The following is a 14,286-nucleotide window of genomic DNA, read 5'->3' on the forward strand; positions in this document are numbered from 1 at the left end:
CCTCCTTATCCTGCACAGCTTGGTGGGGGAAATGGCCCCCCCACTTCTCTAGCCACTCCTCCGCTGACCTGCCTGAGCAGCGCCCTCTCTCTCCCATGGCACTCATTCTCTCTCATGCCTCTGCTTTGTAGAGTTCCAGTTGTAATCTCACACTTATTTGTGAGATTATCTGATTGTTTCATTCCCCGGAGGTGTTGGAAGCTCCAGGAGGGGAGGGACCCTGCCTGCTTTGGCTGTGACACGCCCCCCCCTCACTGTGCCTGCGCACTTGGCCACAATGGTCTGGGTCTGCTTGCTGACTTTGCTGCCAGATGTCTAGATTCCACGTCAGGGGATTGCTTCATTACCAGGGGTTCTTTCTCTGGTATCTGGGGAGGAGATTGGAGACCCTCCAAAACTATTTGCAGCATTTTATGTGCATTAGCAGGTGTGCGTTTGGGATGGAGGAGAGTCCAGGGTTTTCATCAGACTCAAAGAAAAGGATTCTTTCCTGTGCAAAATGCTTCATAGCAGCCTGTGGCTTCCTAGATCCTTCCTGCTTGCTTCTTTCCTCTTTCTGTTTTCCATGCCGTCCTTCTCTAATTATTTGAGAACTTACCTGATGGGGTATCTTGTTTTTGTCTGCTCATCACCCTTCTCTTTATTTGCAGTAATATAACATCTTCTTTTAGAACTCGCACACACACGTGCACACACACGTGCACACACATGCACACGCAGAGTGAGGCTGCCAATGAAAGGTCCCTCTAGGGTGAACATGTGACCTTCCCTAGCGGGAAGAAACGTAACTCACCCAGGACCAGTAGAGGCTCTTTTGGGTTTTGAAACAGATGCTGGAAGAAAGGTGGCAGGACAGACGTCCTGGCTAATTCCTGGAGCTGCTGCCTGTGAGGAGAGTGCACGTTCACACACTTGCTGGGGGTCGTCTTTGCTACCACATGGGAGGATATCCCTTGAGAAGGAGGCCAACAGAGAGGAAAACTGAGTCACATGATAGAGAGAAAGGGGGGTGTGCGGAAAAGAGAAAGGGAGAGTCTATCCTGAAGGCAGACCCAGTCATGGCTTAATCTTACCTTCCCCAAACTTTCCCCCTTAACACGCCAATGTCATCCCCTTCCTCACTCAAATCAGTTGGAGTTGGACGTCTGTCATTTACAACCCAAAACACTCTTACCAGTTGTCTCAGTCAGCTCGGGCTGCTGTAACAAACTACCATAGACTGGGTGGCTTAGACAGCAAACGTTTGTTGGTGTGCACAGATGGAGGGAGAGAGAAGGAGCAAGCTCTCTGGTGTTTGTTCTTATAAGGGTAGTAACGCCATGATGAGGGCCCCGTCCTCATGACCTTGTCTAAACATAAAAGCCTTCCGAAGGCCCCATCTTCAAATGCCATCGTATCGCGGAATAGGTCAGAGTCCACTCGATGGCATGTAATACACATGTGCATAGTCACATGATTCACAATAGCCACAGGGTAGAAACAGCCTAAATGGCCATTGACAGATGAATGGATAAAGAAAAGGTGGTGTACACTTCAAGTGGAATATCAATCAGCTTAAAAAGGAATGAAATTTTGATACATGCTACAACACAGATGAACCTTGACGATACAGAGAGAGTGCAAAGACAATGCAACTGATCTCTTCGCTCTTTTTCTCCTTTCCACATCTAAGAAATACAGTGAATGTTCGTATGCAGCTCCCTTATCCCTCCATGGAGCCTGCCTCTTGCAGTGGCTCCGACAGTTCCCCAAAGTTCCTGCTATTCACAGCCCCGGCTGAATGAAGAGGAAAGGAGAACTCCACTCATTCCTGAGGCCCGCCCACCAGCCTTCACTCCAGTCCTCCATTCCCACCAAGGGAGCAAGGGAGGTGGTCCTGCCAGCAACCCACCTTTCCCTGCACATGCTGCCTCTTACCAGTGGCACCTCAGGTGTGTTCAGGTTAACGCTGGGTTGGGAAAGACGTGTAGGCAACCATTCTTCCCACCTCCATTATAATCTCCCTGCCCTCCTTTCCCATCTCTGTCCCCTATTCTTCTAGACTTCTCCATCTCCCCCCTAATTCTCTCCCTTCTGTCCTGTTTATGTCACCACCCACTCACTTTCCTGTCTCAACCCACTTGCTTCCATTTCAGGTTTCAATATGGGGTTGGGAGCTGAAAGAAGGGGTGTTCCTCTCTCTATTGTTGCTGGGGCCTTCAGCAGGTCGTTAGCTCACCCACCTAAGGGAGCTGTTGACTTGGTCACTTGCATTTCCTGGGAGAGGCCATGTCCCCTATTTCCTCTCCCAGATTCCTGGGGGGTGGAGGAGATAGACCCCCCCCACCTCAAGCCTTTCACAGGCAAACCAGATTCAGGAAAACCTCCTTTTCTGGCAACAGTGGGTAGGCGTTGCCTCAAGGCTCCCCTAAGAATCTTTTTTCTTTTGTTGGATGTGCATCTAAAATAGATTTGAAGTTTACCTGTGGCAGCTAGAGACCCCACTGTTGGCGAGTAAGGAAAAGGAACCTTCAGCTTCTTTGCTCCCTTGTGTTGGGTGCAGTGAAATGCAAGCTGGGAAATACTACTACTGCTTAATGATGATGATAAAAAGACTCCCCAGGACCCAAAGAAGCTCCCCACAAGTTTGCGAAACAGCCCACCTGCTGCAACTCTACAATTAATAATAGCCAGCAAGAAGAGGCCGTGCAGGTACACCTGCTTTAGGGATGTATCTGGACAAGTCAGAGGCTCAGAGGCTCGCAGTTTGCTCCCATCACCTCTGTTGAGCGCTTCGCGAAGGACTGTGGGCTCCCGGCCCCTCTCAGTGAAGAAGCTGAGACGCAGCAGCCTTGGCTGCCGCCCAGCGGCCCCATCTGTAATCTTCCTGCCCAATGTGGCTCGCACCAGATCTTAGCAGCTGCAAGAGACAGGCGCAGGCTGCCCCGAAAAGCCAGCTCTGCGACTGGTGACTCAGCAGGGGAGGTGCAGATGGGACTTGGGGATGGAGGGGCCAGCACTGGTGACAACCAAGTGCTTTTGAGCAGAAGACAAAAAGCTGAGTCCTGAGAACAAGCCCAGCCGCAATTGCTATCTAATGAATTCACAGTAATTCCATGTGTGTCACTGAATCCTCCTTGCGGGTTTAGACAGATCCCCTGCTTCTTGCTTCCTAAAATGCAGTTTGAGTCAAGGTCTTGATTCCACCAAGTGACCCCTCTTTCCTTTTCTGCCATCCACCACCAAGCCCAAGCCCAAGCCCAAGCAATTATACAGGAGCATCCAGAGAGTTGTGGGTGGACATTTTCCTTTATTCAGAGTTTTTTTTTTTTTCCTTCTTTTTTTTTTTTGAAAGGAACGGCCAGAGCAAAAAGATGGTGCCAACGCACCAGGCATCAGAATGCCCCCTGCACGTGCAGGACACTGATGGGTGCTCACTCTGGACCTGGTGACTGACAAATGTGCCCACAAAGACGATGTGCCCACAGCTGCAAAAGCCCCTGGTCCCTCCCCATTTTTCTTAATTTCAAGATTCCCCACCCCCACCCACCCCAGGTCGTCTTGTCATTCTCCATAAGCGAATCTCCTAGTAAATTGGGCTTTTACTCCTGTAGGCTCAGAGCCCTCCACCCCCAAATAATAAACATGCATCCCCTAGAGATAAAGGGAAATCGACACAGGGTGCTGGAACACGGAGAGATGGCAAGCTTCATATCTCAGCATCCTCCAGCTTGGGAGAAAGGCTACCATCCTACCAGTGAGAGAAGGAAAGAGGGTGGAGGCCACACCACCTTTCCCATCCCCCAGGGACCGGGCTTGTGGCCCCACGGCTCACACCCCGGCAGGTCTGATTTGAAACAGACCCCTTCTCTTGGGAAAAAGACATTTGGGAGCTAGCTGATGCAGGCTCACCTGAACATTTAAACCAAAAATTTCTTCTAGCTCAGTTTCTGTTCAACCCAAAGGTCGCATCCTGCTCTCTCTAGGGGCTTTCGGGTGCTGGAAGTCCCCTACCTGGCTGGGAGCCTCCCCCGCAATCTGTGGGCCCTGTGGTAGGTGTTTGGTGGCAGCGACCCTTCACCACCCAGCCTCCCTGCATTCTCCCAGAGGGGTCTTGGGTTTTTCTCAGCATCTCTCCCCATGGTCTGCGGTGGTGTCCTGGCTTGGTGGAGCCCTGGGCGAAAGGAGAAATGTCAGGTGCCCTTGCTTTCTGTCCTCTCCTCATCGGCCGTCTGGGTGTTGCTGACAGCTCGAAGCTGCCCCTGGGCCGCAGGCTTCACTGACAGGACCAGGCGTTTGCGGAATGTCTCGCAGAGCACGATGTACACGAAGGGGTTGAGGCAGCTGTTGGCATAGCCCAGGCTGATGGCCGCGTTGTACAGGTAGACAAAGGTGAGCGTTGGGCGGCTGATGGACAGCTGGGTCAGCTGTAGCACGTAGTAGGGCGCCCAGCACACAAAGAAGACCAGGCAGATGGCGATAGCCGTGCGGGTCACCCTCTTTGTTCGCAGCCGGATGCTGCGTTGAGAGGCGGGAGCCACGGAGGATGTCATGCGCTGCAGGATCCTCACGTAGGCGGCCGTGATGACCACGAAGGGCAGAGCAAAGGCCAGGAAGAACTGGTACAGGGTGAACCAGTAGAGGTCAGTGTCCGGGTTGGGCAGGCGGATGCCACAGCCCACGGTGCCCCCTGGGAAGGGGATGAGCCTGGCGTAGAGCCACACAGGGGTGATGCTAATAAAGGACAGGGCCCATAGGAGGCAGATGGCCAGGGCGGCCATGGAAGGCTTCCGGAACTTGGTGGAGGAGATGGGGTGGACCGTGGCCAGGTAGCGGTCGATGGCCATGGCGGTCAGGATGTAGGTGCTGGTGAACTGACTGTTGGCGTCCATGGCCGTGATGAGGGTGCACATGGTCTCTCCGAAGTGCCAGACCCCGTTCCCCATGAGCTGGTGGATCATAAAGGGCATGCCCAGGAGGAAGAGCAGGTCCACCACCGACAGGTTGATGATGAAAATGTCAGGCACGTTGCTGCACCAGTGCAGCTTGGACTTCTTCACCACCGCGAAGATGACCGTGGAGTTCCCCACAATCCCCAGCAGGCAGATGGTGCCGAACACCGAAGGCATGATGATGTTGATATAGGACACACTCCCTGTGCGAGGACGCAGCCCTGGGGACAGAAGGACCCAGTGTCAGTCGCTAGACATGGACTCTGCTCTCTAAGGGCCGACATCCGACTGGCGTGCTCAGCCTCCCGCGACGCGCCTGCTGACCTCTTCACCCACCCCTGCCATTCCGGCTGGGGACCCACCGTTTATCTGGGTCCTCTCCTACCATTCTCCGGCCCCACACTGTTACTAACTCATCCTGTCCCCTCGCCCTCCTCCACCCGTTCCCTGGTCAATCCTACCAGATTCTCCGGCACCACCTGCACCACCCATGAGTGGAAGGACCCAGTCCTTTGTCTCCTGCATTGTCTCAGAAGATGCAGAGTCAACAACCACAGCTGTCTACAGAGAATTATTCTGTGGGCCCTGGGCTTCACCAGGAAACCTCAGGAGGACATGAAAGTGTGTGTGTGTGTGTGTGTGTGTGTGTGTGTGTGTGTATGCGGATGCACCCACGTGTATGTACTTTATCTTTTCCTATTTGCAGCCCTGATCATTTCATTTTAGAAATCACTGGTTGAAGCTGTGCACTGATTTCTGGGCATCTCTGTGGGCGACTGTCTTGTGGAAGCTTCTGCTCACCAGGCCTGCAGCCCCTCCCCTCTCCTGGGTTCCTATCAGGGATTTCTTTGGGCTGTATCTCAGGAGTCTGGACTTCCCGGGTAAGCACATACTGAAGCTGTATGTTACTGCCCAACTGCCTGAGAATTTTCTCCACACAAACCTTTTCTCTTTTTCCCTTCCTTCCCTTCTCTCTCAAAGCTAGAATTGCACGGCATCTCAGCTCTGGAAATGTCAACAGGAAAGTTAATCCCTGTGAGTTATCCCCTCCCGGCGGCCTTTTCCAGGGTGCAGTCAGGATAGTTCAGAGCACATTATATTAGTTTGGTGTAAAAAGCCGAGGGGATAGGTGAAGCCTCCAGCTGCCTCCCCACATACTATCCTCCAGCTTCTCTCGCTAGCTTTTCCAGCCTGGAATTTTTTTCTGCAAAGCCTATTTGGAACTCATGAGGCCACCATCCCTTGCCACTTTGGAACGTGCCTTTGCTCCTGCCCCTGCCTGCCCCGCCCCCTTCTCCCCTTCCCCTCCTGGCAAAGCAGACTGCAGATCTTGTCCCTAAGAACTGTAATAAAGTTTCCCAGGCAGTTTGGCTCAGAGGTGAAACCTTCCCGTTTCCCACCCCGAGCACGGAGGAGGGAGGCTCCCCTCCAACACTACTCACCGGCAGAGGTGAGGTTATCCGGACCATCCGAGGTGTTGCTGGCATTGGGGCCAGTGGGCAACAGCAACGAAGCTTCCAGGTCCATCCTGCCGGTGCCCGGTCGCCTGCTGGCACGTCCGCCCACGCAGGCTGCGGCAGCCTCTACTGCCCGCCCGCCTTGTCCCGGAGCACGAGCCCTGCCGTCCAGAAAGGGGTCTTCCTCACAGCCTGGCAACCTCTGCTGCCTTCAAGCCCCACTGCTCTCCCCACTTCCTCCTTTCTGGCTCCCACTGACATCACCTAGACACATTAACATTCGGAGGCAGATGCACATTAACCTCTTCAGTCCCGCGCTGCAGCTCCCACTTCTGACTGCCTGCAGCGCCGGGGGCCCAGGGCTTAGGAACCCCAGCAGGGAGGGGCTTCCTTCCCACGGCACTTGGGGCTGTGTGTCCTGTGCTCACAGGGAGAGCTGCTTGCTTCCTGTGAGGCTCTGGGAAGGCCAATGGGCTGCCTCCCCCAAGGAAAGACAGACCCTGGCCTGACCCCTGACCCACGTGGTGGGGACAGAATGACTGTTCACAGAGCTTGGGAGCGGGAGGCCTGGACCACAGCATGTCGGCCCCCCAGGTCCCCTCCGCCCCTCCTAAAGCCCCACGATTCCTCCCCTCTCACTGGGGACACTGCCAGCGTGCTTCCGAAGCTGAGGAATTCCTGGCTACTGAGCCTTTGACGGGCACTCAGAGGGTCTTAGGTCACCTCATGCTGGCGATGGCCAGGGTCTCAGAGACCAGAAGGCGACAAACTCCCAAACTCCCACCTGCACAGGATCAACCTGGAGCAGACTCACAGAGGTTTCCCTTTTCTAAATGCTCTGAGGTGCTTGAGGCTTTACCTGAGACTCCTTGAGACAAATTTCAGAGCATCGGCGCCGCAGAGATCATCAGCTAGGAGCCGCCTTCGAGGACAAAGCATGGAGTGAGTTCTCTGCCAGCCTCCAGGGCCCCTCCCGGCCAACGACTCCAGGGGTTTAAGGTAACCACAGTCTGATGCTTACATCTTTCTTTGGTCTTAGTTATTTATTTGCTTTGTCCAACAAATATTTATTGAGCACGTACTACTTGCCAAGCACTGTTCTAGGTTCTGTAGTGAAAAAAGCAATAATGTCTCCGAGTCCCTGTCCTCATGAAGATGACATTCAAGTTGAGGAGGAGACGGAAAATATAGCCCCCCCCCAAAAAAAGGACAATTTATGATATTGGTAATGAGTGCCATGAAAAATCTAAAGCAAAGTGAGAGGCCCAGGGAACAGCGGGGAGGTGGAGGTTGCTGTTTTGCACAGGCCTCTCTGAGCTTTGAGAAGAGTCTGGAAGGAAGTGAAGAAGCATGTTTGGAGGAAGAGCATCCAAGCCCTAGGAATAGCCAGTGCTAAGGCCCTGAGGCAAGAGTGTGCTAGGTGTCTCTGAAGGTCAGTGTGGCTGTAGGGGAGCAACGGGGAGGTTAGCAGAAGATGATGTCAAAGAGGAAATAGCGGGAAGGGCGGATTCTGTCAGGCCTGTCAACCATCTTAAGGACTTGGTCTTTTCCTTTAGGGGAAATAGGAGTCATGTGTCCCTCAGCTGAGGAGGGACACAACCACATGTGTGTGTGTGTGTGTGTGTGTGTGTGGTTTTTAAAAGATTTTATAGGGGAAGGGGAACAGGACTTTATTGGGGAACAGTGTAAATCCAGGACTTTTTCTTGGGGAACAGTAGTGTGTTTTTCCCAGGACTCATCAGCTCTATCCAAGTCAGGTTGTTGTCCTTTCAATCTTAGTTGTGGAGGGCGCAGCTCAGCTCCAGGTCCAGTTGCCATTTCTAGTTGCAGGGGGTACAGCCCACCATCCCTTGAGGGAATCGAACCGGCAACCTTGTGGTTGAGAGGACGTGCTCCAACCAACCGAGCCACCCTGGAGCTGAGCGGCAGCTCATTGATTTCATTCTAGTTGTGGAGGGTGCAGTTCGCTGGCCCATGCGGAAATCGAATCAGCAGCCCCGCTGCCCAGAGCTCGCGCTCTAACCAGCTGAGCCACCTGTCCACCCTCACATGTGTTTTTAAAAGATCAGTCTCCTGCTGGGGAGCAAGGGAAACAAACTGAAAAAAGTATTTTAGCTTGGATTCCCTTGAACGCAGAGCCTGAGACAAGGACTTACGGGCAATGGCTTTCCTGCGAGATGACGCAGGGAGCAGGCATGCGGGAGCAGGGCCAATGAGATGGGAAAGGAGAAAAGGGCGCATTGTCAGTGTCACTGCTGTGGGCATTGGGAGCTTGAGTTGGCCAGGACAATTGAACAGTGCAAAGACTATTCCCAGAGTCACCCACCTGATAGATAGGAGGCAGGAACATTTGCCCAGTTGCCCCTGGCCCCCGCTGGTTGAGGGGTGCCACTGCGGTGTTAACTGCACATCTGGGCGCCTGGGTGCCAGGCTCTCATAGCTTCAAGCTTCCATGGGGCAGAAAGCAAAGAGACGTGCAGCTCTCACTTGAGGCAAAGGGCTGTCAGCACCAGGTGACTCTTGCTGAGACAGGAGGGCCCCGACGGAGCGGAAGTCCATGGCAGGAAGCAAACGGACACACGGTGCACACTTGAGGCAAGACACTATCGGCACAAAACCAGCTGAGCTCACACACAGCTGTCTGCTCCAGCTGGAGCTGAAGGCAGAAGTGACCGAGAAAACGTCAGGGGTTATAGGAAACATCCGACGTAGAGACTATTGCAGCGATTCGATTGAAAGGTGATGGTATCTTAGAGAGGGCGGTTGTGGGGGGAAAATGGTGGGTTTCTATACATTATGTAGAGCCCAGAGGATTTGCTGAGGAATTGGATGACATATGTGCAGGAGGCATCAGGGATTACTCCCAGGTTTTGGGCCCAAGCAACTGGAAGAATGGAGCTGTCATTTACCGAGATAAGGAAGTCTGTGGGAGGAGAAGATTTGGAGAAGAAATTAAGAGTGCTGTTTTGGATATGTGACATTTGAGATGTCTATTAACATCTGAGTGGAAATGTTGGGTATTAGTTGGATATGAGTCAGAAGTTCAAGGGCAAGGTCACACCTGGAGGTATAAAGTTAAACTGTTTACACTGGATGAGCTCATCTGGGGAGTGAGAGTGAACAGAGAAGAGTTGTGAGGACTTGGACCTGGGGCAGTCCAAAGCTTACAGATTGGGAAAATGGCCTTACAGCCCACTGTTTTCTCCTCTTCCACCTGTCATAGTCTTCCCACATCCATCCATCCATCCATCCATCCATCCATCCATCCATCCACCCAACAAATCACTCTTGAGCCCTTGCCCTATACCAGGCACTGTACTAGGCTCTGTAGGTACAGTGAAGAAAAACAACCAAGTGCCGGGTATCAAGGAGCTTAAACTAAAGAGGGGAGAGACAGATAATAACAAACTAGCTAATACGTAAACAAGATGTCCTGCTCAGGTTTAGATCCAGATAAGTCCAGGTAACTGAATCATGAAGGGATTTAGGTGTTTATGAAAGCATGACTAGGGAATTATGCCACCCCTGCCGTTATCTGCACTCTGCCTGATTGGAGGAACTCAAGCCATAAATGAGCAGTAAGGGAATGTGGGAAGGGTAGGTTTTAGCTTTCTGGCCTTTGGGTGCTAGGTGGTGGGTGGGAGGGGTGAGTGCTGAGCCAGTCAATCCACAGTGGCAGCCACACAGGCCGATTAGTCCTTGTGGTAGGTGGTACCAAGGGAATGAATGGGGGGGATGGGAGCCACTGGGGTCCTTTGAAGAGGAGGGGTAAGGACGTCCTCTTTGAGGAGGCATTCGGGTGGAATCCTCAGCATCCATTCCACTAAAATTGGTTCATTTAAACCAACCACAGCGATCTCCGTCCCCTTGCCAGTGACAGCTTTAGGGATGAGCCTGTCTACTGGATGCCCACGGGCACCTCTTCAAAACCTCTTGGCCACACCGAGGTCATAGCCCATCCACGGCTGCAATGACCTGCTCTGCACAAACCCTGGCCAAGTTCAGGTACAAGTAGGTACAGATGCAGGTATGACCTGACGTTGCTGTGTCTCAGGCCTGCACCATGTGCCTTTTAACCTCTGTCCTGGATCTTCTCTGTTTCTGTCACAGCTTAGAATATGGGAACCCATGAAATGCCCAGGTGTGAGCAACGCGGAAGTGCAGGGAGAGTTAACGCTTCTTAGGGTGAACGTTTGACCAGTGTGGGGTGAAGCCATGACAAAGATGCTTTTCCCTTTTCTCCCAGGACGTATGGCCCTGAGACACTTTTCCAATGGCTTCTCAGTGGCCCCATGTGATAGAGTGGTCACTTGTAGTGGTGGCCAATTCGAAATCCTTACGTGATGTCCCAGCTTCTCTGCTTTGTTCCTTTATCTTCACTCGTGATTCCTAGAATCACACATTCCAGTAAAATATCCAAGCACACCTTTGTCTCTGACTCTGTTTCCTGGGAACCCAAGGCTAAGGCAGTGTGTGACCCATTCACCTCAATGACAGCAAAGAGAGGAGCGTTGTGGTGGGAGGCATTTGGCAAAGTTTTCCTTATTTTTACAAAGAGGACACAGGATGATCTGGTCTCCTTTGCCTCCTCTGAACTTGGTTGTGCCTGGACATGATGACGTGATGCCTGCAGCCCTTGCAGCCTTTTCTAGTACTTGCAGTAGTGGAAAATATCTCAGTGATTGAAACTATCAAGGTGTCAGGAGAACACACTCAAATGGGGAAATGGAGAGGAGCTTACTAAGGGCCTTTTTACCAAGGTTGGGGCATGGTTAAGGGAAATAAGGATGCTGCAGCCGAGCCCCGGGGTAGCAACACAGAGCACCACGACCACTCTTCGGCCTGAGGGCCAGGAGGAAGGGAGCAGTTCTCAGTGAGGGCTATCTCAGGGGCTGCGGCTTTGGGTTAAGGATGCTGCCAGCCAGTAGCAATCTGGCAGGGAAGGAGCTAGAGAAAGAAATAAGCTGACCTCACTCTCATCTTGCCTGTGGCCTCTGCCTGTTGGTGCTGTCCTTAAGGGTCAGCCTCAGGGGGCCCAGAGCGGGGTGCATGAGGGTGGAAAGTGGATTTGAAGAGGAAAATGGAAAATCAACCCACTGACCCAGGGGAAGCCTTTGAGCTGAGACAGGTATTTAATATACCTCATTTTGTTATTAATCCTTGAAACAACTAGGTATTTAATGACCCTCCTTTGAGAGATGAGGAAGCAGAGTACCACAGATTGGGTTTTCTGAGGGCAGATGCTGGGAGCAGAATGGAGAGAGGTATGTAAAATATTTATTGTGGGGTGACCCTTGGGAAAGGAGGAAGGGACATGCATTAGGAAGGGGGGCCATAGATTGTGATGCAGGCCTGACAAGGGCTCTATAGCCCTGTGGGCAGTTCCGGGCACAGCAGTCCTACATTGGGCAGAAATGGCAGGAAATCGCCCGTTGTCCACCTGCCCAGTCGGTGGCCAGGAGCCACTCAAAGAAGACGGTGAGTCCAGTTGGAAAGTTGAGGCCGACCCTGAGGGGACCAGGCACTGTCAGCTGAATCACACACCTGGCAGAGAGGCAGCGTCATTTCGTGAGGAGGAATCAGTGGCACGCCGCCTTTTGGTGGCAGCTTTGTGCCTGGCATTGTGTGGGGGAGTCAGGCGGGCAGTTTATGGTCCACTTTCTTCATCTACACCGAGGGCTAATGACACAGCTCGAAGGTTTGGGTGAACGAGCAGACACTAACTAACGGGTGTTCCTGGCTTTGCAAAGAGCCATTTGGGGAGCCAGCATGGGGCATCCTCCCCTGGCGGATGTCCCCAGCTTTGCCTTTTCCTCATTGTCCTTCCATTGAGCATGGTACAAGCAAGATGGTCCAGGCTGTTTCCACAGGCCACCGCTTGTTGCCAATCTAGGTCCTGGGATTCAGAGTTTTACAGTCGAAATCACAAAAACCCCGGACAAGGCCAGACTGCCTCAAACTCCTCCTGGAGACAGACTTTTGACCTACGTTCCTGCCAGCCATTTGTCTCGTCAGCCCTGCCCAGCACGGTTATGAGGAAGACCAAGCAAATCTACAGCAATAAACCCCTTTCCTCCCAGCCAGCTGCCCCCTCACCTCTTCCTCCTGACCCAGGCCTCCGCACGGGTTTGGGGTATCTCCCCGACCCCCTCTCCTGTACTTTTCATGGCTGCCATCTGCATGTTTGGAAGGCTTATAGAGTCACTGCATCAGATTCCCACTTGTTCTCACCTCTTCCACTATGCTCTCCACCAAAGTGCAGGAGCATTCTTAAGACAGAAATCTCACCACCCTACTCCACTGTTGAAAACACGTTAGTTGCTCCCAATTGCTTTCAAAATAAGGTCACCCCCCCTAACAAAATGCATTGGACGTGACATTTTTCTGATTACCCAAAAGTTGACCCCCCCAGAAAACCAAGGCCTTGAGAAATTCTTTGGGAGGGCAAGTACCAGCCCTTTGTGGGATAAGGCTGGCAGGACAAGCAGCCATTGAAGTGGCTTCCTTATCTTAGTGGGGATGTGCAGACCCCGGGGCTGCAGAAAGCAAGTAGCCGCATTTAGTTTCTGGAAAATGAGCGTGGCTGTAATAATAGGCATGGCCAGTGGAGTTACCAGGAGGTCTGACCTGCAGAGACTGATGTAGCTAATTGATCATGAGTCTCTAAAACCAAAATATATGAGCCGCCCACTCACATAGTTTCTATTTGATTTGTATATCTGAAAAAAACTCCAGGTCTGGTAAACAGAGGTCTGACTTTAGCCACAATGACTGACAGCACAAGTCCCAGACCCGATTCCCAAGCCTGAGTCAGTCACTGATCGGAGCCTTGGAAGAAGTGGAAGCTGGATGGGGCTGCAATAACGTGACAAGTATGTGCAGTCATTTTTCAGTATCCGTGGGGGATTGGTTCCAGGACCCCCACGGATAACAATCCATGGATGCTCGAGTACCTTCTGTAAAATGCATACAGTCAGTCCTCTGCAGCCATGGATTCCCAACCATGGATCGAAAATACTGTTTTCCATCTGCTCTTGGTTGAATCCACTGATACGAAACCCAGGGATGTGGAGGGGTGACTCTGTATTTATTGAAAAAAATCTGTGAACACAGCACATTGAGCTGAGCTGCCGCTGAGTTCCCGGGAGGCCGGATGGCTCAGTTGGTTGGAGCACGAGCTCTCAACAAGGTTGCCGGTTCGACTCCTGCAAAGGATGGTGGGTTGCGCCCCCTGCAACTAAGATTGAACAACAGCAACTGGACTTGGAGCTGAGCTGCGCCCTCCACAACTAAGACTGAAAGGACAACAACTTGACTTGGAGCTGATGGGTCCTGGGAAAAACACACTATTCCCAAATAAAGTCCTGTTCCCCCTTCCCCAATAAAATCTTAAAAAACAAAAAATCTGCGTGTAAGTGGAACTGTGCAGTTCAACTCTGGGTTGTTCAAGGGTCAACTGTACTGTGACTCTGCCCACGCCCTCCCTGGAGGGACCTGAGGGCACCTACCAGGGGAACTGTGCACAATGAAAAGATTAATACTCTGACCTTTTGGTAATAGCTGGGCAATGACTCTGAGCTAATATTAATTCCTGGGGACCCAGAACTCCACTGGGCTCTACTGGGCATAGTGAGAGTAAGGTGGATCAAGTAACACATGGAGTTTGACTAACTCTAGTCAATGGGCCCCTTACAATGGCCCTGTGACCTCCAGGCCTGTGTATTTGGATAGGTCTCCCCAGCCATTGGCAGATGGATTGGCTCTTGGATTGGCAGAGTAAGGGATCTGATGATGAGAGAAGTCAAATGGAAATCCCTCCTCACCAACATGATAAGCCAGAAGCAACATGGCACCCCAGGAAGTCGGAGAGATTAATATCATCGAGGACGTTCAGAGTG

At 52.3% G+C, this 14,286-nt stretch overlaps 1 protein-coding gene across 1 annotated transcript; it reads right to left on the reverse strand.

The window, feature by feature from the left end:
• Positions 1–3,281: 3,281 nt before the first annotated feature.
• MCHR1 (melanin concentrating hormone receptor 1) lies at positions 3,282–6,703 on the reverse strand. Its single transcript, XM_033117523.1, is given in 3 exon segments — positions 3,282–5,152; positions 6,374–6,493; positions 6,496–6,703. Coding segments are annotated over 3 exon segments (1,254 nt in total). The 5' UTR covers positions 6,650–6,703; the 3' UTR covers positions 3,282–4,172.
• Positions 6,704–14,286: the final 7,583 nt, after the last annotated feature.

This window comes from Rhinolophus ferrumequinum, chromosome 10, assembly GCF_004115265.2.
Source record: "Rhinolophus ferrumequinum isolate MPI-CBG mRhiFer1 chromosome 10, mRhiFer1_v1.p, whole genome shotgun sequence".
NCBI lineage: Eukaryota > Metazoa > Chordata > Mammalia > Chiroptera > Rhinolophidae > Rhinolophus > Rhinolophus ferrumequinum.